General features: G+C 37.3%; 5 protein-coding genes across 6 annotated transcripts; 1 reads left to right on the top strand and 4 right to left on the bottom strand.

The window, feature by feature from the left end:
* Positions 1–428: 428 nt before the first annotated feature.
* On the top strand, positions 429–1,391 carry LOC116126214 (probable carboxylesterase 9). The gene has a single exon (XM_031411920.1). The coding sequence runs from the start codon at positions 429–431 to the stop codon at positions 1,389–1,391; it is 963 nt and encodes a 320-aa protein (XP_031267780.1).
* A 4,052-nt stretch (positions 1,392–5,443) lies between these two features.
* On the bottom strand, positions 5,444–6,634 carry LOC116126185 (probable carboxylesterase 8). Its single transcript, XM_031411890.1, has one exon. It carries the CDS (start codon positions 6,592–6,594, stop codon positions 5,560–5,562), a length of 1,035 nt encoding a protein of 344 aa, XP_031267750.1. The 5' UTR covers positions 6,595–6,634; the 3' UTR covers positions 5,444–5,559.
* A 1,852-nt stretch (positions 6,635–8,486) lies between these two features.
* On the bottom strand, positions 8,487–10,734 carry LOC116126184 (receptor-like serine/threonine-protein kinase At2g45590). The gene has a single exon (XM_031411889.1). The coding sequence runs from the start codon at positions 10,598–10,600 to the stop codon at positions 8,618–8,620; it is 1,983 nt and encodes a 660-aa protein (XP_031267749.1). The 5' UTR covers positions 10,601–10,734; the 3' UTR covers positions 8,487–8,617.
* Positions 10,735–13,373: 2,639 nt separating this feature from the next.
* LOC116126198 (synaptotagmin-5) lies at positions 13,374–20,108 on the bottom strand. Of its 2 annotated transcripts, XM_031411905.1 has the most exons (13): positions 19,811–20,108; positions 19,611–19,719; positions 19,009–19,110; positions 18,482–18,532; positions 18,012–18,132; positions 17,188–17,309; positions 16,939–17,037; positions 16,205–16,285; positions 16,012–16,097; positions 15,555–15,780; positions 14,830–14,994; positions 13,962–14,388; positions 13,374–13,516 (listed from the first exon to the last, which is right to left on the bottom strand). In XM_031411905.1, exons 2-12 carry the CDS (start codon positions 19,713–19,715, stop codon positions 13,975–13,977), a joined length of 1,572 nt encoding a protein of 523 aa, XP_031267765.1. In that variant the 5' UTR covers positions 19,716–19,719; positions 19,811–20,108; the 3' UTR covers positions 13,374–13,516; positions 13,962–13,974. The 2 variants fall into 2 exon arrangements, with proteins under 2 accessions (XP_031267765.1, XP_031267764.1); XM_031411904.1 differs by lacking the exon at positions 13,374–13,516 and having other exon boundaries at positions 13,719–14,388.
* Positions 20,109–21,290: 1,182 nt separating this feature from the next.
* Positions 21,291–22,299, bottom strand: LOC116126224 (cucumber peeling cupredoxin-like). The gene is made up of 2 exons (XM_031411930.1): positions 21,966–22,299; positions 21,291–21,882 (listed from the first exon to the last, which is right to left on the bottom strand). Exons 1-2 carry the CDS (start codon positions 22,156–22,158, stop codon positions 21,437–21,439), a joined length of 639 nt encoding a protein of 212 aa, XP_031267790.1. The 5' UTR covers positions 22,159–22,299; the 3' UTR covers positions 21,291–21,436.
* Between the last annotated feature and the right edge of the window lie 233 nt (positions 22,300–22,532).

The following is a 22,532-nucleotide window of genomic DNA, read 5'->3' as shown; positions in this document are numbered from 1 at the left end:
ATACATCCATGATGCTTTTAGTAATTTCATTCATCAGTTTATTTTCTTTTGATAATCTTTTCGGTAATATATTTACTAGTACTTTGAAAACGGAACAAAAAGTTTAATTAATAAGCTATACATTGAAATGAATGAAGCCTTAAAATACACCATATCTTGTCAACAAAAAGCCCTGAAATTCTGCTCAAACAACATGATTATATGGTTACCGCAATATCACAAATCCAAGTTCTAAGGACTTTCAGTTAAGCCAACCTGCTTTTTATTTTATTTTCTTATATTTTTTTCAATTAAGTCATGACCCCATTTCGTCAACAACTATTTCATGCAACCTACGCATAACCAATACATAAACGTCAACAATGTATCGGACATGTTCACACTCATAGCTCCACCTCTATGTTAATTCAATCAACACTATCATCAGTATGTCCAAATCTAATTTCGATCCTTATGCCCACCTCGGCATTGTCTTCAATCCAGATGGCTCCATAACTCGCCGCCTCAGCTTACCCAAAGTTGAACCAAACCCTGATCCTGTTCCAGACAACCCCACTGTTTCCAAAGATATTATTATCAATCCTAAAACTAATACGTGCATTCGCATTTTCAGGCCAGTCAAGATACCTTCCAATGACAACACTGTCGCTCGCCTTCCCATTATAATTTACTTCCATGGAGGTGGATTTATCCTCTACTCTGCCTGTGATGTTGTGTGTAACCAAAACTGTTCCCTAATGGCAAGTGAAATCCCTGCCATTGTTGTCTCTGTTGATTACCGTCTTGCTCCTGATCATAGGCTCCCTGCTTGTTATGAGGACGCCGTTGACGCCATTCTATGGGTTAAGCAACAAGCCGTTGATCCAGAAGGCGAGAAATGGATTAAAAATTTTGGAGATCTTTCACGGTGTTATCTTGGTGGTCGTGGTAATGGCGCTAACATTGTGTTTCATGCAGCTTTACGAGCAATGGATTATAATTTAGGGCCTATGGAAATTCGTGGACTGCTTTTTAATCAGCCTTTGTTTGGTGGCGTCCAAAGAACAAAAAGTGAGATTAAATTGGCTGCGGATCCCGTCTTGCCATTGCAGGTACTAGATGTGTTGTGGGACCTATCACTGCCAAAAGGGGCTGATCGTGACCATCGATTTTCTAATCCAATTTTAGATGGCCCACACAAAATCAAGATCAGTTCATTACCGCGATCTTTGGTGATTGGGTTTTGTGGGGACCCAACCATCGATCGTCAGCAACAATTTGTGCAATTGCTGGAACTAAACGGAGTCCACGTGGAAGCACAATTTAATGAAGTTGGGTTTCATGCAGTGGATGTCGTAGACAAGCGACGAGCTCTTGCGGTGCTTAAGATGACCAAAGACTTTATCTTTTAATCTTCTTTACTAATTTTATTAAATTTACCAAACACTTGCCTAATGTTTAAATTTATTTTTCATGTGCAGTTTGTATGATATAATTGGTTTATTTCAGTTAGGCTAGACTTTTTTTAATTTTTTTGTATCTTTAATTTCTTAGGTAACATCTGATGGCCCGAGTATAAATGAAGGGTACTATATAATTATCATTTAATTTGATAATGTTGTTGGACAACTCTTCACAAAATTTCTGACTGCATTGTTCATAAATAAAAGTGAGGTATTGTTAATGCGGGTAGCTCGGTCATGCTCAGCTAGCTGTTTGCAATTAGTACAATTTAATATTGAGTAAACGACATATTCCCACCCAAGGTTTGAAGAATTCCCATTGAGTATCATAGGTTCCATTTATTCCAAATTTCTACCCTTAAAATGATGAAAAAATATTTGATATAATGGTAAAAGGGTAAATTGGTCATTTTATATGGGCGGCACACGTTAGCAGACCACCGCCTGTAACAGTCCTCCGACACACATTAGCAGTCGGCATTCCCAACGTTTTTCGCTCTTTTTTCGGCGATTCTTCCACCCAAAACCACCATTGTTACCACCATTTGACTCCTCGCATCCTCCCCTACAAAACCCCTAACCTTTCTAGCCACGGCAGCTCACCGTTTGCCATCCACCACTTTATCGAAAAACGGTCGATGAACACGAACTCTCGGCCGGCGAATGATGACGAAACGGTTGCTGGGGACATAGGGGTTTTATAGATTTGGATACGGTGGTTGCATTGGTGGTGTCCAATTTAGATTTTCGCCGCCGGAATCGAACGGAATCTGGTGAAGAACACTGAAACCCTAAGCCTAACGACGCCGACGATTGGAGGGGCAAATGAGTTGGAAAGCAAAGGGGTTTTGGACGACAGACTACGGGGAAGGTGATGGAGGTGACTAGGGGGTTCAACGTCGTCAGAAACAGCCCAGATCGGGCTGTTCCGAAGAAGGTGTGTAGTGACCAAGGGTGTTTTTGATATAATTTGAAAATAAAATGGTAAGTTTTATAATTCTACTAATTTAGGGGTTAAAATATAATTTATTAATTTAAGGTTAAGGGCATTATGGTAATTGCACCTTCTAAACCCTAAAAATTTGTAATACTGTTACTTTAAGGGTATGAATTTAGAATAAATGAAACTTATGGTACTAACTTGAGATTTTGTCAAACCTTGGGTGAGAATATGTCCTTTACTCTTTAATATTTGATCAAACAAATGACTCACGGACAACTGTCCGATTCCGGGGAGAATACAGAAAATGTAATGAAACATGTATGTCTATGAACCTGAGCTGGTACTTGCTGCCGAACCGACACATTATTTTTTCCCTCTAGAAAAGTAAGGTACAAGTTTCACTTACACCTTGTTATACGATAAAGAGTAAACGACATATTCCCACCCAAGGTTTGACGAAATCCCAGGTGAGTACCACAGGTTCCATTTATTCCAGATTCACACCCTTAAAGTAACAGTGTTATAATTTTTAGGGTTTAGGACGTGCAATTACCATAATGCCCTAACCCTAAATTAATAAATTATGTTTTAACCCCTAATTTATTAGAATTATAAAACTTACCAGTTTATTTTTAAATTATATCAAAAACACCCCCGATAATTACACACCCTCATCGGAAACAGCCCGATCTGGGCTGTTTCCGACGACATCGAACGTCCTGGTCACTCCATCACCTTCCCCGTATTCCATCGTCCAAAACCCCTCTCATTCCCGACTCATTTGCCCCTCCAATCGCCGGCACCGTTAGACTTAGGGTTTTGATGTTCTTCACCGGATTCCGGTCGATTCCGGCGGTGAAAATCCAATTGGACACCACCAATGAAACCACCGTATCCAGATCTATAAAACCCCCATGTCCCCAACTGCCGTCTCGTCGTCATTCGCCGACCAAGAGTTCGTGTTCTTCGGCCCTTTTTCGATGAAGCGGTGGACGAAAAACGGTGAGCTGCCGTGGCTAGAAACGTTAGGGGTTTTGTAGGCGAGGATTGGAGGAGTCAAATGGTGGTGACAAGGGTGATTTTGGGTGGAAAAATCGCCGGAAAAAGAGCGAAAAAGTTTACCGACGGTGGTCTGCTAACGTGCGCCAGAGGACTGTTACAGGCGATGGTCTGCTAACGTGCGCCGCCCATGTAAAATGACCAATTTACCCCTTTACCGTTATATCAAACGTTTTTCCGTCACTTTAAGGGTGGGAATCTGGAATAAATTGAACCTGTGGTACTCACTTGAGATTTCGTCAAACCTTGGGTGGCAATATGTCGTTTACTCTACGATAAATTCAACTGGTATGAAATCTTGACACGTGTCCTATAGCCCTGGAGTGATCTAATCCCTTTGATTCAGATTAAAAAAATAATAATAATATGTATAAATCTATAAAAAAAAAAATTTGTTATTAATATATATAAAAGGTCTACTTCCAGGTTTAAAAATAGATGAAAAAAATTTGTTATTAATATATATATTTTAAACCTACGTCATATTAAAAAACTCTTTTTACTCTTTTTTCTATGATTTTACTTGCTTTTTATTTATCTCTAAAATTCTTTACTATTTTATTATTTTTCTCATGCTATTTATTTTTAGAACTTTTGAAGACTGAAATTATTAAAGTTTTCACTACTTAAGATTCTACAATTAGCTTAATTTTCTGTTTTATCAATTTTAGGTATGTGTATTGCCCATTTCAATTTAATTTATTTTAGAATTGAATCATACTTGTTTTTTGGAAGTTTTTTATTCTAATTTAAAGGAAAAAGACATGGGTTTTATCAGTTTATTTTGTGTTTTGTGTCTAAGAATGGATCTGCTTTCTCAAATTAAAACATTAACTATATTTCAAATGACGTTATTTTTCATCATTCACCCACCACTTTCCTATATTTCAAACGTCACCGTTCAATTGCTTAAAATTATTAAAGAAATTTGAGTTACTATCTATATTTATATCCAAAAAAATCTTTTTTTTTTTTATTAATTCATATTAAAAGTTGTTATGCCTCAAAAGTCACGCTTATGTCAACCTAATAAATGTGCTGTCAATCTCATATCTCCTCAAAGATATTCACACCAACTCTATCTAATTTCAAGAAATGAATGGACGAAAGCCTTCCATGTGTCAAAGCAACTTGCAAAACACTCGTTACATTGAGTGCAAAGGTGTATAAATGAGCACTCCTCTTCTCGAAGAAGGAGGCTGGACTGAGATTTGAGCTTCATTTCATTCTCTCTATGTAAACACTGTATTTCTTCATCTTTGTATGCCTTACGGACAAAATCATAGAAATAGTCAGAGATCAATAAAATAACAGTGGATGTAGGAGTCGCTTGTTGAACATCCGAACCACTATAAAAACCTCTCTTGTCAGCCTATTATTTATGTTTTCTGCAACATATATAATCTCAGCTCCATATTCAAATCTTATGGATCCATCATGTGTGATTTCTAAGTCTGCTTAGCGCTTCTCACGTGCGAGTCATTGGCGTTCAAAATCAAGCGTCAACAAAAGCCAATATAACATTGACTTGATTTAAATTTTTGTTGGCTTTAGCTAAGGTTAGGTCTGGTCAAAGTCATAAACATTTATATTATAATATTTAGAAACCAAAAATAAAAAAAATTAAAAGAAGATTTTGCTCAAAATTTACTCATCACATTTACCCAAAATTCTATCTCTGATAGAAGTATGAAAATGTTGTATCATTGTATTTTTTTCTCTCAGATTCTTGTATTATATTACTTCATTTGTTTAAACTTCAATGTTATATCAAAAGTGGTGGCTTCTTATGTAAGATTGTCAGGGTTTGTTTTAACTGTAAGGCTCATAGCTGAATCATTACCTAAGTCGCATGACACATTATAAGAGGATTATTTCGGTGTTAAGTCTCCAATCATGACGGTTTATCAGGCCACCTGTTATGCGACTTCTTGAACAAGACCAGTAGAGGTCTCCCACCCCAAATCAGGGATCCAAAAATTCATTTTCTCAATAACATATTATTTTTATTCATTTTGAAAGCAGCTAAACATAGGATATAGATTACAGAGTGAGAAATTAAATAATAAAACAAGACAAGATACGTCTGTTTCTCTTACAAGCAAGTAACAAACTTCACAAAGTTGATTTGTTAGCAGCAGGAAGAGCATTATCCTGAGCTGCACAACAAGTGTTAATAAATTCCTTGAGAAATTTGTGCAAAGCCTGGGCCTTCAAAGGATCAAACAGTTCACAGCCATGAAATCCATCGTCAAATGTTGTGACCACGAGCACTCCACGTGTCTGTAACATTTTCACAAATTCCCTCTGTCTGTCAATTAGTGGATCCCCTTCATGCCCACTCACCAAAGTCATTGGTAATTGTTCGATTTTGTTTTTCGATGCGGCGATCATTGGATTACAATATTCATGATCACGATCCGCGTCCTTGGGCAATGATAGGTCCCACATAAGATCATTAGCAGTCAACGGCAAAATCCGATCGTTGATCAGTCTTTTCTGGGATTCAGTCCTCTGGACTCCATCAAAGAATGGCTGAATGAGCATAAGCCCTTTGATTTGAAGGGGTGAAAGATCAATATCGATGGCACGTAAACATGCATGGTAAGCAATGTTGGCGCCAGCACTAGAACCCGAGATAAAGCACTGTGTAAAGTCAACGTGGTCTCTCAACCATGGATCACAGCCGTTGATATCAAGCGCCTGTTTGCGGACCCACATGATGGATTCAATAGCATCGTCGTAGGCTGCTGGAAGGCGGTGTTCAGGGGCGAGACGATAATCAACTGACAGGATAAAAGCAGGGAAATAAGTTGCCTTGCGATTGCAGGAGTTATGAAAAATTAGAGAGGCAGCACTGTAGAGAATGAAGCCCCCTCCATGGAAGTCTATTATGAGAGGGAGCTTAGTGTTGAGGGGAATATTTTCAGGCTTGTATAAGCGAAGAAAAGTTTTATTGGCCGGGTTTAGAGGAATGTCTTTGGAGAGGGCGAGTTGGGGTGAGTTTGAATCAGTGGTTTCTGGATTTGGAGGTGCAGTGGGAATTGTGAGGAGTCTGGTGAGTGAACCATCTGGGTTAGGGACGATTTTAAGGAGTTTATAGGGATCTATGGAAGTTGTTGCAGTTGCAGGAGAAGATTGATCTGCCATTTTGAAGAGTCAGTGAGAGAGATAGACAGTGTTTTTATGCACACAACACAAGTGTGTTTGCATATTTTATTTTATATATGAGAAAGGTGAATGCTGTAAGGGTTTTGTGGTAGCAATTGCTGACAATAAGTGATCAACTAAGTGCATTTAATAAAAACTTGGTTGGTGTAGAGTAATAAATGTATTCGGCGGTTGTGATGAGCTGCTCTTTCAGTTGGTGTAAAGTTAATTATTTTGGTTGATCATAATGTTAACCAAAACGTGTTATTAGGAGAATATAACTTGAAACTCGTTCACAATAACAAACACGAGTCATGACCATGATTTTAACATGAACAATTTGGACCTGGTCCAGTGAACTTGTTTGCCTATTAAGTTCGGGGTCATGAATGAAGCCCAACCTTGGGTAGGTTGGTTAGGAGCCCAATTAGGTGATAGCGGCTAAACGAAAACATTAAATAACGAATCAAAGGTGCATGTACCGAGTGCCCGTGGCTAATGCATAATTTTATAGGTAATACTGTACTTATAACCTAATCTCATAAACTTTTTTATCATAATTCTGACGTAACAGTTTGTAATTAGTTAGCTCGTAATGGTTTCACTTGTCTAAAAATGGATCCCGCCTACCCAATTACGAGCTGACCAATTAAAACGTGACTGTGTAAGAGAAAAAGTTAATAAGATTAGATTGTGAACCAATCTTTATTGAAATTTTACCGTAAATTTATGGAGCATAGTAGTACCGCCGTGCCGTCAACAATGTCATTTGTAATTAGGTTCATTAGATTAGTACCAGATAGAATAAAACAATCCATCCATCCAATTATTTTTAAAAGAAAATGTTATCAAACCCATAAAACTAATCCAACTTTTGAATTTCAAAATCATAAATCATATGAATTTGAACTTAAAAACTCAGTAAATCCGATGCTCAAGTGATTCAGATACTCCTAAAGTTACATTTCCACTTGTCCAGCCACTATTGAGCAGACTCTAATTCTTCTTCTCTTCAAATGCATCGTAGTTTTAGATTTAGTTGTACAGATCAGAGAATCGCATAAAAAGTACAATATCTGGCTAAGTTTTAATTCATGCAATTTACAGATGGAGCACAATAATTGTATAAGATTAAAGAGAGAAAAGCATCCACCATTAAAATGTTTTAACAGGCGCTTGACAAATAGAAAGTAATAGGGATGGTATGGTGGTAGGGCTCGCTGGCAAGTTGTCAGTAATTAGTGCTGTCATCTCACCGAGAAGAAAATTGATTAAAACTACAAGATGTTTATTTCATGGCCTTATCAATAAGAGCCTTGTACATTAATTTATAACAGCAATTCATGACATCGTCGAGCACAATGTTCACTATTGTTCCCAACAGAAGTTTTGTGTTCACAAAGAGCCTGCAAATATACAGTATTAATGTGCTGCATAGTCATCTTTCAAAAGATAAAAGATGGGACCAAAACTGGGTTCCTTCAACTGAATTTCATGTTACTTCAGCTAAAAAATCACCGACTTTTGCAAACTAGCAGACAACAAAAATGGAAATATCTTCTGGGCCCAAGACGTCCAGAAGACATCAAAGGCAAAGCATTGATTTATGCCCCAGAACAATTCGCAAATACATATATCAACAGTCAACAAGCCTTAAAAGAAAGATGGCATCAACATCTGGAAAGCAAAAGCTATCTCCATATATCTTTACATTTACCGTTAAACTTGGGATTCCTAAAATTCAACAATTTGTGGGAGCAAAAGTCAAGTGGGGTTGTACATAAAAAAATCATTGTTCTTGAGAAAAAGATGATACTGAAACAGAAATCGTAGGCCCAATTGCCCAAGAAAACATCTAAACAACCAAGCAAAATTTTGGATAGACCCTAAAGTCATGAAACAAATAGTTGTTTTTTTCATTTCTTAAATCAATTTCTACAAAAACATAATAATTAGAAATGACCTACCACAGTACACACTCTACAGTCAATGATAATTAAACGTTACAGGAAATCCAATAAACTCATCGTGCTTTCTTCCGAGATTTAAACGGAAAATTACTTGGTGGGGATGGTGAGAATTCAAATGGCAAATGTGGTGGCTCAGCTTCACCAGAAAGCATCTGAACAATTTCTTTCATTGTAGGTCGCTTGCTTGGCGATCTCTGCAAACAGAGAAGTGCAATGGTAATGCAAAGCAATGCTTGATCCTTATCTAAGGAATGAACTGATAAGTCTATAAGATCCAAAAGTTTCCCATTGTATGCCAATTGCCTAGCCCAAGAAATCAAATTAGCCCTTTCAAATTCTGACATTGGGGAAGCTGTAACTTGTAAAGGCCTTCGTCCTGAAATCAGAACCAAAAGAAGAACACCAAAGCTATAAACATCGCATTTTTCTGATAACAAGCCGCCGCCACCATATTCAGGGGCGATATAACAAACTGTTCCTCTCATGCTTGGAGTACTACTAATACCACCACTCTTGGGTATGTCTCCACTAGCCCAATCTTGACTATTTCTTCTTCCACTTCTTAATTCGCCACTAAACCCATCAAGCCACCAATCAATGCTACCTCTACTGGACTTATTCTTTCTCTTTTTTCTCTGTTGCATCACTTCCTCGTCTTTTTGCCACCACATTTCACCACCATGACTGGAATTGAATCCTCTTTTCTTCTTCTTTTTTGTCAGCTCTTCACAGAACTCTTCTTTCCACCATTCTCTTGGCTTTCGGTTCTTTTCTTTCTTTCGAACTCTCTCCTTCTTTAACTCAAGTTTGGAGCCCGAACCATTATTTTCAGTGGAACTCGGAGAAGCTATCCATTCATTTTTGGGTCTATCTTTTTTTATTTCACTCCCGATCCATTCCATAACATAATCTTTCACTCTCCCCGACTCTGACCCTCCTCCATTGTCCTGTTTCCACCACCAATCTCTCCTTGAACTACACTTTTTACCATTTCCAATCAAATCCTTTCCACTCTCAATACTAACATGATCAAAACCCGCTTCTGATACACTCCCTTTATCAGCCCCAACTTCAGGGGACAACACAACAGTCTCAGGGGAAACTTCAGGATCAAACACCCTAACAACGCAACTGTCCGGCGACAGATCAATACCACCGCCACCGCAAACACCACCACTCTCTTCATAAGCAGTCACCACGCTCTCAGTCTCCTCCAAGATCGACCCATTATCCTCCACAACATCCATCTTCTTCCCACCTTCACCTTCCACAAGATCCTCAGTTTTCAACCTCGCAAGACCAAAATCTCCAATCTTTGCATTAAAATCACCATCTAACAAAATATTACTGGGCTTAATATCGCCATGAATCACAGGCGGGTCACAAGAATGATGTAGGTACTCGAGCCCCCTGGCAATATCAAAAGCAATTTCAAATCTTTTCTTCCACTCCATAAGTTCTTCACATTTGCGATCCAATAACGCGTCCTGTAAGCTCCGGTTCTCCATCAGCTCGTAAACTAAAACAAGCCTACGCCCACGCCGATCCGAAGCGAAACCAAGAAGAGAAACAATGTGAGGTGAGTTCAGAGAGGAGGCCAGAGACAGTTCGTTGTGGAACTCTCGCTCGCCTTGGAGTGAACCTGAAGAGTCAAGTATTTTGACCGCAAGTGGTTGTGAAGACGACGGTACTATGGCTTTGTAAACTGAGCCGAAGCCACCGTGGCCAAGCCGGTTAGATGGAGAGAACGACGCCGTTGCGTGGCGGATGAGACTGTAAGAGAACCGCCGACAGTGGTGGTGGTTCGGAGATTTGAGGTCTGATGGAGCCGTACGGTTGCGCGAAAGTTTACGGTAACAGAGAATGGTTGCAATGAGCAAGATGAGAAAGACTAGGACAAGGGTTCCGGCGAGGATTGCGGGAAGGGCATGAAAATGAGGGTTGTGGTGATGGTGGATGAGCGGTGGCGCCACCGGCAATGGTGGTGGGGGTAGTAATGAGAGCAAGGAACGTGATGGCATGGCTGTAAATAGCATGGAAAATGGAGGCGAGGTTAGTGTAACAATATTAGTAAGTCATGAGTGACTGACTTAGCTGAAGAAGAATAGAGAGCTCTCTCTCTCTCACTCTGTTTTGAAAGTGTTTTATGTTCTCTGAATCCCTGATAAGTGTTTCCTTGGTTCTGAACACAAAAGTAGGCCCAATCTTTTTATTTTTCTATTGGTTAGGATAAGACAAGTGTTGAGTGACGTGGAACTTTCGGATATGCATGCTGAGGAGGCAATTAGTTTGACTTTTTCTGCAGACGTGGTGATATCTCATTGGCTGGTTACTGTTTTACTGTAAAGTGATACTGCACCTACTGTCTTTGCTCACAAACTTTCTCCCACTCCCACACGTGTCACTCGCAGTTAATTAATAAGACTAATACGAGACCTATCGTAAATTGATTAATTGTTGTTATGCCTAAAAAGACAGGATTGATATAGAGTCTTGTTAGCATGAGATGGTCAGAACTTAAAAAGGTTCTGTAACCATTCAGATGCAGTCACGTCGCGTAATGGCGTAAGTGACATGCCCCTATCAATGTAGTGGATGAGTGCTAGGTTAATAAGTGGTTAAAAATCGTCCCTGTATCCAAACCCTACAAAAGTAAAAAAAAAATCACTCGGATAGATGAGTAATGGGACGTAAAGAAGAATTTACAAGGCCTTCCCTCCTGTTTGTAGGATGGGTTAATTTTACTTTAAAATAGCACTCTCTCTCTCTCTCTCTCTCTCTCTTGTACTCTCTTTAAATAGTAATTCAACATAATCTGACTTCTATCCTCTTATTAATACAATAATAGTGAATGTAAAATTTACTTTTAAGTATCCGAATTACTTTAAACATTATCATTTATTTTTTATTTAACTAAATATTTATATATTACATGTAACCACTAAGTCCATTTAGCATTTCATAAACGGTGTCAAAAACTAAACATCAACAATTGCATATGAGGATTACGAAAGAAAAGTTGTGAGAGAAGATGGGTGCTTGGGTGGTGTAATATTATTCTTCGCTGTAACTGCCATGTGAGAGATTTAGTTGTCATTTAGTGATCATTTAATGAGCTGGTTAGTATGTCGTTCTGCGGTTGAGAAGGGTGATCACGCACTTTATGATGCGCGTGGTAAACGTGGAGTGAGAATGTGGATCAAGATCTAGAGGCTAGAGCTGTAAACTGAGAAGGGCATGGAGATGATGCAGCTTTCTCCCAACGCGCTTTTGGAGATGCGTGATTGAGTTATTGGTTCTTTGTTTTCTTCTGCATGTCGATATCGTAGTAAAATGTGAGGTTTGACCTAGAGGATAGAGTCTCTTTGCCAACAGTAAAAAGTGCCTTTTTCCATTCAGGCAAGGCAAAGACCAGAGTACCAAATGATTATAAAAATAATAAACGTAACATATAAATTAAGTGTGCTTGGGTAACCAACGAAGGGTAAAATTAATTGACTTTGTGTAATAGTAGCTTCGTAAAGGAATCTGTGTGAAACTTACAGGAGAAAAAAGTTTATATAATAAAAGAAGAAGAAGAAGAAGAGAGTAAGATCATGTGAGTCCCACTTTTGTTCTCTCTCAACTCTTATTGACTGTATCAAAGTCTTACAGCCCACGTCTGTCGGGAGGGGCTGACCCGTGAGTGATATTTCCCAGACTAGTGTGTAATAATGATCTTAAAGAATGTGCTCATGCTATTATAATACAAGACCCCTAAGCCTATATATAATAAACAACCATTTGAACATGACATTATTCCTTTTCAAAGATTGTTTAGGATACGGCACAAGAAATGCACCGCTCCATTTGTTTTGTTCTTAATTACGTTAGACCGTCCATATGCTAGGGTGGTTTTCCGTTGGGTGGTGTACTGACGTCTGACTAGGGGCTTGTTTTTGTGTTGTCTAATACAGTACATAGATCTTAGACATGACAGGTTGTTTGTTCTAGTAAAGGATACTAGTTCACGGGAGAAATTTCTTGTTTTTGATGTTTAATCAGGAATATACACCCATAGAATTCAATTTATTAATAAANAACGTAACATATAAAAAAGTGTGTTTGGGTAAAATACGAAGGGTAAAATTAATTGACTTTGTGCAGTAGTAGCTTCGTAAAGGAATCTGTGTGAAACTTACGAGAGAAAAAAAGGTTATATAATAAAACAAGAAGAAGAAGAAGAAGAAGAAGAAGTGAGGGAAATCATGTGAGTCCCACTTTTGTTCTCTCTCAACTCTTATTGACTGTATCAAAGTCTTACAGCCCACGCCTGTCGGGAGGGGCTGACCCGTGAGTGATATTTCCCAGACTAGTGTGTGATAATGATCTTAAAGAATGTGCTTATGCTATTAAAATACAAGACCCCTAAGCCTATATATAATAAACAACTATTTGAACATGACATTATTCCTTTTCAAAGATTGTTTACGATACGGCACAAGAAATGCACCGCTCCATTTGTTTTGTTCTTAATTACGTTAGATCGTCCATATGCTATGGTGGTTTTCAGTTGGGTGGTGTACTGACGTCTGACTAGGGGCTTGTTTTTGTGTTGTCTAATACAGTACATAGATCTTAGACATGACAGGTTGTTTGTTCTTGTAAAGGATTCTAGTTCACGGGAGAAATTTCTTGTTTTTGATGTTTAATCAGGAATATACACCCATAGAATTCAATTTATTAATGAAAAATTTTAGATGCATCCCATACGCCAAAACTGCTTAAAGAAATAAATTAATCGGCAACCCAGCAGTTGATATGTATAAATCCATAGATTATAAATTAAAATACAGCTCAAAACGGAGGAAAAATAAAAGTCGCCCAGAGTATTGTGTAGACTTTGAAGTAATCTACGGCGTCTAACAAACCGTGTTAAGTCTTACCTTTACATACCTAAATAAACACGCGACCTGTGAAATGGAGAGAAATTAAAATTGGTGAATTTATTATTTATATATAAAAAATATAAACGAGAGCTTAACCAAATATAAAAACAAACAAACAATAAATTTGGTCAACATCAGGTTTTTTCTACACATGAAACCGAATTTCCTAGTGATATGATTTCGGCAACAATTTTCCTACCAAAAACCCAGAAGTAGTTGCAAACGATTTAGGAATCAGAAACAAATGACGGGATTTAGGACTAACAAACAGAGTTTTGTACAATGTTTGAAGATCTATTGCACATTCAAAGTTACAATTATACAATGACCGAAACAGAAGAAAAGATAATTCGGGTTAAGTTGGAGAATACCAACATTTTTATGCAACCAATTCCCACGCTCATAGAAAGAATAGCATTTGCAGAAACTAACAAGGAAATAAGATAACTACAAATTCAAATTCACATACTTTCCATAGCTATTCACTGTAATGGCTTTGCACCACCATTTTCTTGGATGCTATTCACTGGAGTACTGCTGCCACTCTTTTTGCTGGATTGCCCTGTGATAGTCCTGCCCATAAACTTTCCTGCTTTGCTCAAGCCGCTGCCTACAGCCCCAAGACCACTCCCAACGATTCCAACGCCAGCACCAACACCACTGCCCACAAGCCCCGCTCCAGCACCAATTCCAGTTCCAACAAGCCCAACTCCAGCACCAATGCCTGATCCGACAAGCCCAACTCCAGAACCAACCACACCAACTGCTCCATCAAGCGCATCCATCGTACTCCCAATAACACCTTCTGCTTTCAGTTTCTTTCTTTGTTCCAGGATCATCTTCTCTTCTTCTAGTGCGGCCAACTGCTCCTCTTTATTAAATTCATGGTACAATATCTGAAATTACAACCAAGATATTATTAAAACTGAAAATAATAAACAATAAGGAAAATATAGTTCAGTGTAGCATCCTAAATTAAAATCTCCAACTTGGCAAAGGATACAAATACCAATGGGCTACGCAAGGCCAATCATTCTACGACATGTCGACATGCAACAGTATAACAGTAAATTCCTATTGCAAACCTTCCCCACAATCAAAAGAAATTAAATAAGACATATCATAAGGTGGTTTTTTAGGTAAGTAACAAAACACTAATGGTTGCCTGACCCACATACATGGGACACAAACAAGCAAACAGGACATGTCATAATCTGATAAACAACAGAATGAAACAGATTATATATGTTTTATACGCATTATAAACTACAATGTTATAACTATATCTGAAATCACCAACTTCAAAATGGTAAAACCAAGCTGAGCAAAGTGTCTACCTTTACGGTAATGGTTCCTCTGTCCTTCTTATCTTTTATTTTCATCATATCAAGTGATGGTTGAAGTCTCAATTCAAACTCTTTTGGAGTCTCCGCTTCGAGCTCAATTAAAGGCAATTTTACTATTCCCAATCTCTTATCTTGACCAATGTCCTGATCGCGAACCTGTATGAGAGGTTTAAGAATATTACTTGCAGTAAGGGAAACTGATCTAGCCATCCTTAAACCATAATTAAAATCACATTAAGAGCAATAATAAGGCAACAGTCTAGAAACACATAACAATTTTCTTCTTCTTCAACACCCCTTCCCCCCCCCCCCCCAAAAAAAAAAAAAAAAAATGAAAGATGTAATCAACACCGGATACATGGAATCAAGGCTTTGTCGAGTTGAATTATAGAGGTCCACTAACTTGAGCTTAGTAATCAATCTCCAACTAAAACAAAATTCACACAGAACATGCTCAAATGTACCGGGGTAAGCCCAGCTATGTGAATGACTGTGTACTGCAGACCTAACTGTGTCTCACGGTTCAGACAAATTATTGTGTAGCATTAGGGATGAACAAATGTCCAAAATCCACATGATAATTATAATAATTCCCCACTGGTAGTGTGAATGCAAAGATACTAACATGCATACACATATATAAATCAAGAGGCAAAATTTTGCAAAGAGCACAAAATAGATTACATGAGTGATAAAAAGTGTTTGCAGATTGAAACCTCAAAAACAATTGACTGTGTCTCTTTGTCTTCAGCAATCAACTCAAATGATTGATTCCAAACAGGATTCAGGTTGTTGTCAACCACGTGTGTTTTAACCTTGAATAGTGGCCCAATATAAAGAACCACATAAGGATCAGATTTTCCAATCATTTCCATGTTCTTCAAATTATTCGCTTTCACTACTGTAACTGTAACTTTCCCCTGTGGTTTAAGCTCTAATTCACTGCATACAGAAAAGAAAGGCTATATAAGACCATTAAAGAAAACAGAATAAAGTAACTACCTAGTATCTTTGTAATGAAATGAAATAAATAACTCTTAACATATGTAATGAATTAAATTACATATCCACTGTGGCTCAATTCAATATTTTCTAGGGGTTGCACTCGTACATAGAGCACAGCAAAAAAGAATCCCAACAACTGACAACCAGAATCAGTAGATTAAGAATTACCTTGTATCAACAGGTATACCGCCTATTGGGACAACAATCCTATGGGGCCACTGAAGCATGTCTGTGACAATTGTATTCACAGTATCCTAAGAAATGTGATAAAAGCAGAATGATGAGTTCAAGCAACGGTCTCAAATCAAACAGGATTGTTTAATCAAAATAATAATTATTCAAATACCAAGACAAAACTTACATCAATCATATCCGAAATTCCAGGAATGGCTGTTAAGCTTCCACCAACAGCCTTGAGAGTATAATCAATTCTTGGCTTTGGCTGATTAAATGTATATGAGAATTAGTCAATATGCAACAACTCTAATTCATGACAGTTTAACAAGTAAACAGTAGCTCCACTCATTACGTTGCAGTATGAATTTCTGACAGCCCTAAAATCAACTATGTTGGAATCCTCATCCATTAAAATCATATGACATAAGCAGGCAAATCATAGTTAAAAAAAAAAAAAATCAAATAAACACCCAATTGTGCTCAAACCCATTAACTCAGATATCTATTGGCTTTGTACCAACTATGAGTAAATCACTAAAATGGTTATCTTCTTAAAAGTTCCCAGTGAAAACAACTTTCATCTTTACAAATGAGAAAGTTTTCTGTAAACAAAAAGTCAAAACTGATAGAGTGTGAAAACAGCACTAAGAATGACTCACAACAGTCCCAACAATCTGGATATAACTTAACAGGTTGGCAGATGTTCATTTGTACAGATGTGCTCTGCTCAAGGTAAAAGAAAACTGACATGAATTGAAAACATTTAAATATATTCTAATTTTTCACATCATGAGTGGCACACAACTTTTTAATTTGATTTTTTTGTTCCTCTTTGACATAGGCCTTTGGTAGAAGAGATGAAAAACTACTGAAGCCACTTCATATTTGCACACCATACGAAAATTTGTTGAAATGTACCTCAGAAAGTAGAGCAACGACAACAGCAGAAATGCATGGTATCTCTTCAGCGAGTTGAAAGATAACACGAATAACGGTGAAAACTTGAAGGTCTTTCAACTGTAGCATATGACACCATGGAAATACTCAAATCAATTACCTCTTGATTCACAAAATTCTAAATGAAAGAGAAGAAAAAATAATATGGCACCTAAATGTAGCAAAAGTCATAATGAGAAAAATAAAAATACTCAAAGTCGATGCACTAACCTGAATCGGTATTGAAGCAACAAGTGCAGCTTCAACACCTAAAATGATGCTTGGATCACCACCCCAACGGAAATCAATATCCATTGTAACTTGACCTTCCTTAAGACTCTGAACACGGATACCTGCATTAGATAAGTAATTATACAAGTACTTCAAAAGCTACCAATGTAACTAAAAAAGGAAAGAAACGAACTTTGATAGTGACAATATCATTAATATTCGCACAATTATGGCCCAAGTCTGAGGCCAAAAATCAAGTAAGGTAGTGAAACATTCTTCGACAGTGACAATATCATCAAAACTCTCATGTTATGGCCCAAGACTCATGACAATGATCAAATTTTGGTAATGACAATATAAGAATAGGCACATGAGACAAAGAAACTCACTAAATGTGGAAAGGAGAAATATAAACATGAAAATAATTATTTTTTTTTTTTTTAATATTGAAGAAGAAAAAGTGCACCTTCCAGGAAACAGGAAATGAAATTCTCAGTTGTTAACTAAAGAAATCGAAAACAAGTGGAAATCATTCACCCCTCTAAGTATCCCTATGGCAGCAATAAATTTAGAAGAAATTTGAATCTTAATTCAATTTTATATGAATTCGGGTTTTTGTAATATGCAATGATCTTAGAAGACCTACTTCCAGAAAATCTGCCCTGATGTCTTCAAGACATTATGTTTCAAAATAAATTTAGTAAAAATCCGAGAAGGCTACTTTGTGATTTACTGAAATCTCCATGAAATATGATACAGAAGTTAGAAAAGAGAATGGAAAAAAATGCAGAAAAGATGTGCAAATACCATAAACTGAAGCATACCTTCAATTTTGGGTGCCACATTGCCAAGAGACAACTTGTTAAACTTTAATGAAGTAATTCCTGGAGGTCGATATTCTTCCAGTAGAGGTTCGACAGATTCTTTTATCACCAATTCTGCTGCCTGAAAACAATTTAAACACATAAATATTGCTTAATTTTCTCTGGTCTCTAGTTCTCCCTCCATGTTTAGATCCATTTATCCTTTGTCTTCCTCTACCTTCACTAATATTTTTCTTCACAAAAAATATCTTAAATATCTACTGAAATAGTTAAACACCCTAGAAAGTAGAAACCAATATCCCATAATAGAATCATGCCTTCTGTCAAGTAATTCATTCACATTTGTATACCCTTTTATTTGCATAATCTCATAAGTGAAAATTCTTTATTCTTCGTTTACTACTAATGGGTCCACTGGGTCATCTTATTTTATGTTTAAAATTTTATGGTAAGAAAAACAAGGAGCTTACATCTGCAACAAACGGCCATAATTTGCTCAATTCCTTGTTCAACCATTTCACCTGAGACAACCAACCAAAGTATGCATAATAAGCTACACTGGACAATGGAGGAAAACATAGTGGTCAAAGAATTTCAGATGGCATATTTTTACCAGATATTACCCACAAAATTGCCTTTGAATTTGAAAGAACGGCACAAAAATGCATTATTAAAGATAAGAAAAATTTTCTTAAATAATTTGTGAAGCAAATTGAGTGTTTCATCCCTCAAATATTTAGTAGATGATACTCTTCCTTTAATATTGGCAACAAAGAAAAGTATACTAGCAAAACAACTTTTAGAAAACCCAGAAGTCTTCAGATCATATTCCGAAACTTTTATGAAGGCAATTTACTAAGACAAACAAAAGATAATTTACAAGTCTTTTGTTGCCTTTGTGTTTCAACTTAAAAATACATATTATATATATATACACACTTGACCAACAAAAAAAGCAGAAGAAGAATAAAGAAAGAGAAAAAAAGAAGAAGCCAACCTGTTCATACGCAGGGAATGATATCCATTCAGGAAAATTGTCACCACAGATTTTCTTCAAATCATCTCTGTTGAGTGACCCAAGAAGTTTAATATCAACTGCCTGTGGAAGCAAAATACGCGGGATGAATAACAGACATTGAGAAAAGTAGAAACAAGTCAAAAGTTCTAACCTATATGAATAAATCACCAACAAGGGGTAGAACTCTTTCTAATATCCAAAGTTCATTAAGATTACAAGAATATGACTAATATTTACATTGATGAAGTGCCTCTGATGATGTGAAGAATGGTATTATGTTCGTTTGGAAGATAATTCTTCAAAAACTCGATGCAAAACTAACAGTGTTTGCTACTCTACTATTTAAAGTTTTGATCCAGACACCAAAAGACAAGAAAAATAAGCTATACGTGGTGGAAAAAATCAGTCGGCCAATCCTAATGTTTGTTTTAATTCTCTAATCCCCACGACATTAATTCTATATCTAACTAACTGCGAGAAATTCCAAAGGAAAAAAAAAAAAAAAAAAAAAAGCAGTCAATGAAAACAAACTAAACGGAATAAAATGGTTTCCAAAAAAAATTCAAAAAAAAGTAGCGTACCTTTGCAACTCGCTTGGTGCTTCGGTACCTCATCATGTGCCGCCATCCAGCCATCAATACGATCCCGAAGATCGTCCCCATTAAAATCCCGGAAATCAACCCCATTTTCCTGGAATCCAAACAGAATTTTGATTAAAAAGGCAAAATCAAGAAAATCGAAGAAATGTATTGTCGAGAGAGAGAGAGAGAGAGGAAGTTACAGCCCGATTGAAGAGTAGGGTAAAGGAGTGAATTATAATTTGTGGATCAGATGTGAGACAGAAATTAAACTAGTGCAGGTAAAGGAAACGTTGATCCCACAACACTTTATAAATTTGTCTCCATCTCTCTCTAAATTATCCACGTTTCTCTCACTAGACGTAAAGTTTCGTTACGTTTTTGTGATTGTGAACGTCATAAGGATGGATTTCTAGTTCTAAGCGTCGGCATTTGTTCCAAGAGATGAAAGCATTCAAGTGGTGTAGGCCAGACCAGAGCAGATAGAAACTCTCTATTTCCAAATTACATGTCCGTCTGTCACATTGAATTTTCCGCTTTTATTACTTACTTAACGCACGTCTGTCCGTTACTGTACACTGTACACTTGGAAATATCTCAATCTCATCCTAAATTTTCCATTAAAATACGGATTTTGTAGCCCTTTCACTGTATATTTATATATTTTGGGGTTAAATGGTCCAAGTTGTTAGGGTCATTGAAGAAGGGACGCCAATTAGTCTTTCACCGATGGTAGAGTGGATTTTGGTAATTGGAATTAATAGAAATTTGACGTAAGAGCGGTTACGCAAACTTTAATCGCTCGATTATTGGCGATTGACAGGATCAATGAGAGTAAAGTTTGAAAGATTTTGGTGAATAATTATCAGAAAAGAGAATAGTAATAGTGTAGGATCGTAACGATACTGAAGTTGAAAACAGAATATAAATTTTGGTAGTAAAGTGATATTTTAAAAGTATATGGATGAAAAAATGTTATTAAACCATTATATTTAAGTAATAAAATGATATTTTAAAAGTTTATAAGTGAAAAACTACCACTAAACCATTATATACGTGGGAAAAAGTCTTTTACTCCGGATATGATTACTTATTTCTTTCTTTCTTCTTTGGGCTAGCATTTGGACCGTTTATGTACTACCCTATTAAAGACAATTTGCTTGCTTCCATAACGGTTGAAAAAAGGTGAGAATGACACCCTTGCTATTGCAAAACGAATTAGTTTCATCCGTTTGGCCGTTGCAACAAAACCCTACAGTCTATCCGTTCAAAAGCAAACTTTTACAAAGTGGCTTGAAGTGGAGGCAATCTCTTTTTTTTGTTTGTAATAAATTGTTAATCAATAAAGAATCATTAATTTATTTTGTTTAAAAGATAACAGAACATGCAACGCACATGATCGAGATAAACGGTGAAAGAAGTCAGGAACCACGTTACAAACAAATATTAAACCGCCCGTTTGCAAGTCAAAATCATTAATGACCCGTTAAACCATTAAAGACTCTGATAAGGATGGCTATATCCATATCACGCGTTGATTTTTGATTTCTCTCAGATTTATCAAAAACAAATAAAATTTTAGGGGCTCTAATCATTTCCCCTCTTATTTCTCAATGTTTATTTGACCAAATACAAAAGAATCTGTAACCCACCCGACCATGAATATGAGTCCATCCGTCGCAAAGCTCACCCTAATCCTATATCCAAACATATCCCAACCAAAACGTCTGTAATCTCAAAAATAGCCCCTATATTATTGACTTTCAGACATGGCCACAATATCCAAAGTCCAAACTGCCCTCACTTAATTCAAAAATACCAATCCGGTTTCACACTAGAACACTCGCAAGACAGAGTAGTAACGAAGGCAACAAAAAGCGCAGATTAATAAGCCTACTTGATGCACCATTGTCCAGGGACGGTGACCCACCGGCGATTGTAACCGGCGGCGACTGAGCAGTGTCGGGGCTAGGCGGGGCGACGTAAGGTGGTGGAGGCGGTTGATTGAGGCTAGGAGGCAAGCCCAGGCCATGATTGACGAGGATCTGGAATGCCATGCCACGCTGGCACTGGATGCCATCTTCAGCGTCCGAGAAGAAGAAGTTGGGACCCACAACGGTCAACGGAACTGCAATTGTCAACGATTTACCGAACTCACTGTTACCACCGCTGAACTGGAAGGTATCATCATCTGATGCATCGTCGGTAGTGCAATTATTAAATGTGGTGTCATTGTATGTTAGGATCACGGTCTGGTTGGTGGTCGTGTTGAAAACTAAGTAGATCACAAAGTAAGCAATAAGAAAAATAAAATAAAATAAAAGAATGGATATAAATGCACTGAGAATTATAACTTACTGAGATAGTCTCCGAGGTTGAAGGTTTGGTTGGAGGCCCACGAGGAGTAATTAGTGGCAGAGATGTTGTTTTTGGCGTCGAATAACCAGCCCATGGAGCTACCGACGGTGTGATTGGTATATTGTTGTGATGCGACTGTGGTGATGAGGACTGCCATCACCGTTAGATTTAGCAAGAAGGTGGTGGTCGTCATAACTGTTGAATGTTGAGCCTATATCTATTGTATGCGGTTCGATCTGATGACTTTTGAACTGGGGCTCCTTCCTTGGTTTTTAAAGCGGAATTTGGAAGATAAAATATTGATGCAGGTTATATTACAAAAAGCCGGTGTTTAGTATGTACCAAGTCGTGGGTGGAGAGAGAGGTGTGGGTCCACATCAAAGTTCCAAAATGAGCAGCTGCTCTGCTATTTCCCCTCCCCTTTGTTTTGTTTTGCTTTTAATTTTTCCAGGGATTTTCTTCTTGTTTAATCGCTTTTTGATTGAATTAGACATTCTTGTTTTTGGATTTTGTCGTGGAAATCACCCAGTTGCTTAATTTTCGTTAGACGTCACGTCTTAATCAAAT

Source organism: Pistacia vera, unplaced genomic scaffold (genome assembly GCF_008641045.1).
Source record: "Pistacia vera cultivar Batoury unplaced genomic scaffold, PisVer_v2 Contig177, whole genome shotgun sequence".
Lineage (NCBI taxonomy): Eukaryota > Viridiplantae > Streptophyta > Magnoliopsida > Sapindales > Anacardiaceae > Pistacia > Pistacia vera.
The sequence above is the reverse complement of the archived record's forward strand: the minus strand, read 5'-3'. Positions and strand labels throughout refer to the sequence as shown.

Coding starts and splice junctions, on each gene's coding strand:
- LOC116126214 (XM_031411920.1), top strand. CDS start 429: ATGTCCAAATCTAATTTCGATCCTTATGCCCACCTCGGCATTGTCTTC.
- LOC116126185 (XM_031411890.1), bottom strand. CDS start 6,594: ATGGCAGATCAATCTTCTCCTGCAACTGCAACAACTTCCATAGATCCC.
- LOC116126184 (XM_031411889.1), bottom strand. CDS start 10,600: ATGCTATTTACAGCCATGCCATCACGTTCCTTGCTCTCATTACTACCC.
- LOC116126198 (XM_031411905.1), bottom strand. CDS start 19,715: ATGGGGTTGATTTCCGGGATTTTAATGGGGACGATCTTCGGGATCGTA. Junction 15,781..16,011: donor GGTATACCTGTTGATACAAG/GTAATTCTTAAT, acceptor TTCTGTATGCAG/TGAATTAGAGCTTAAACCAC. Junction 14,389..14,829: donor GAGGAACCATTACCGTAAAG/GTAGACACTTTG, acceptor TTGTAATTTCAG/ATATTGTACCATGAATTTAA.
- LOC116126224 (XM_031411930.1), bottom strand. CDS start 22,158: ATGACGACCACCACCTTCTTGCTAAATCTAACGGTGATGGCAGTCCTC. Junction 21,883..21,965: donor CAACCTCGGAGACTATCTCA/GTAAGTTATAAT, acceptor TGATCTACTTAG/TTTTCAACACGACCACCAAC.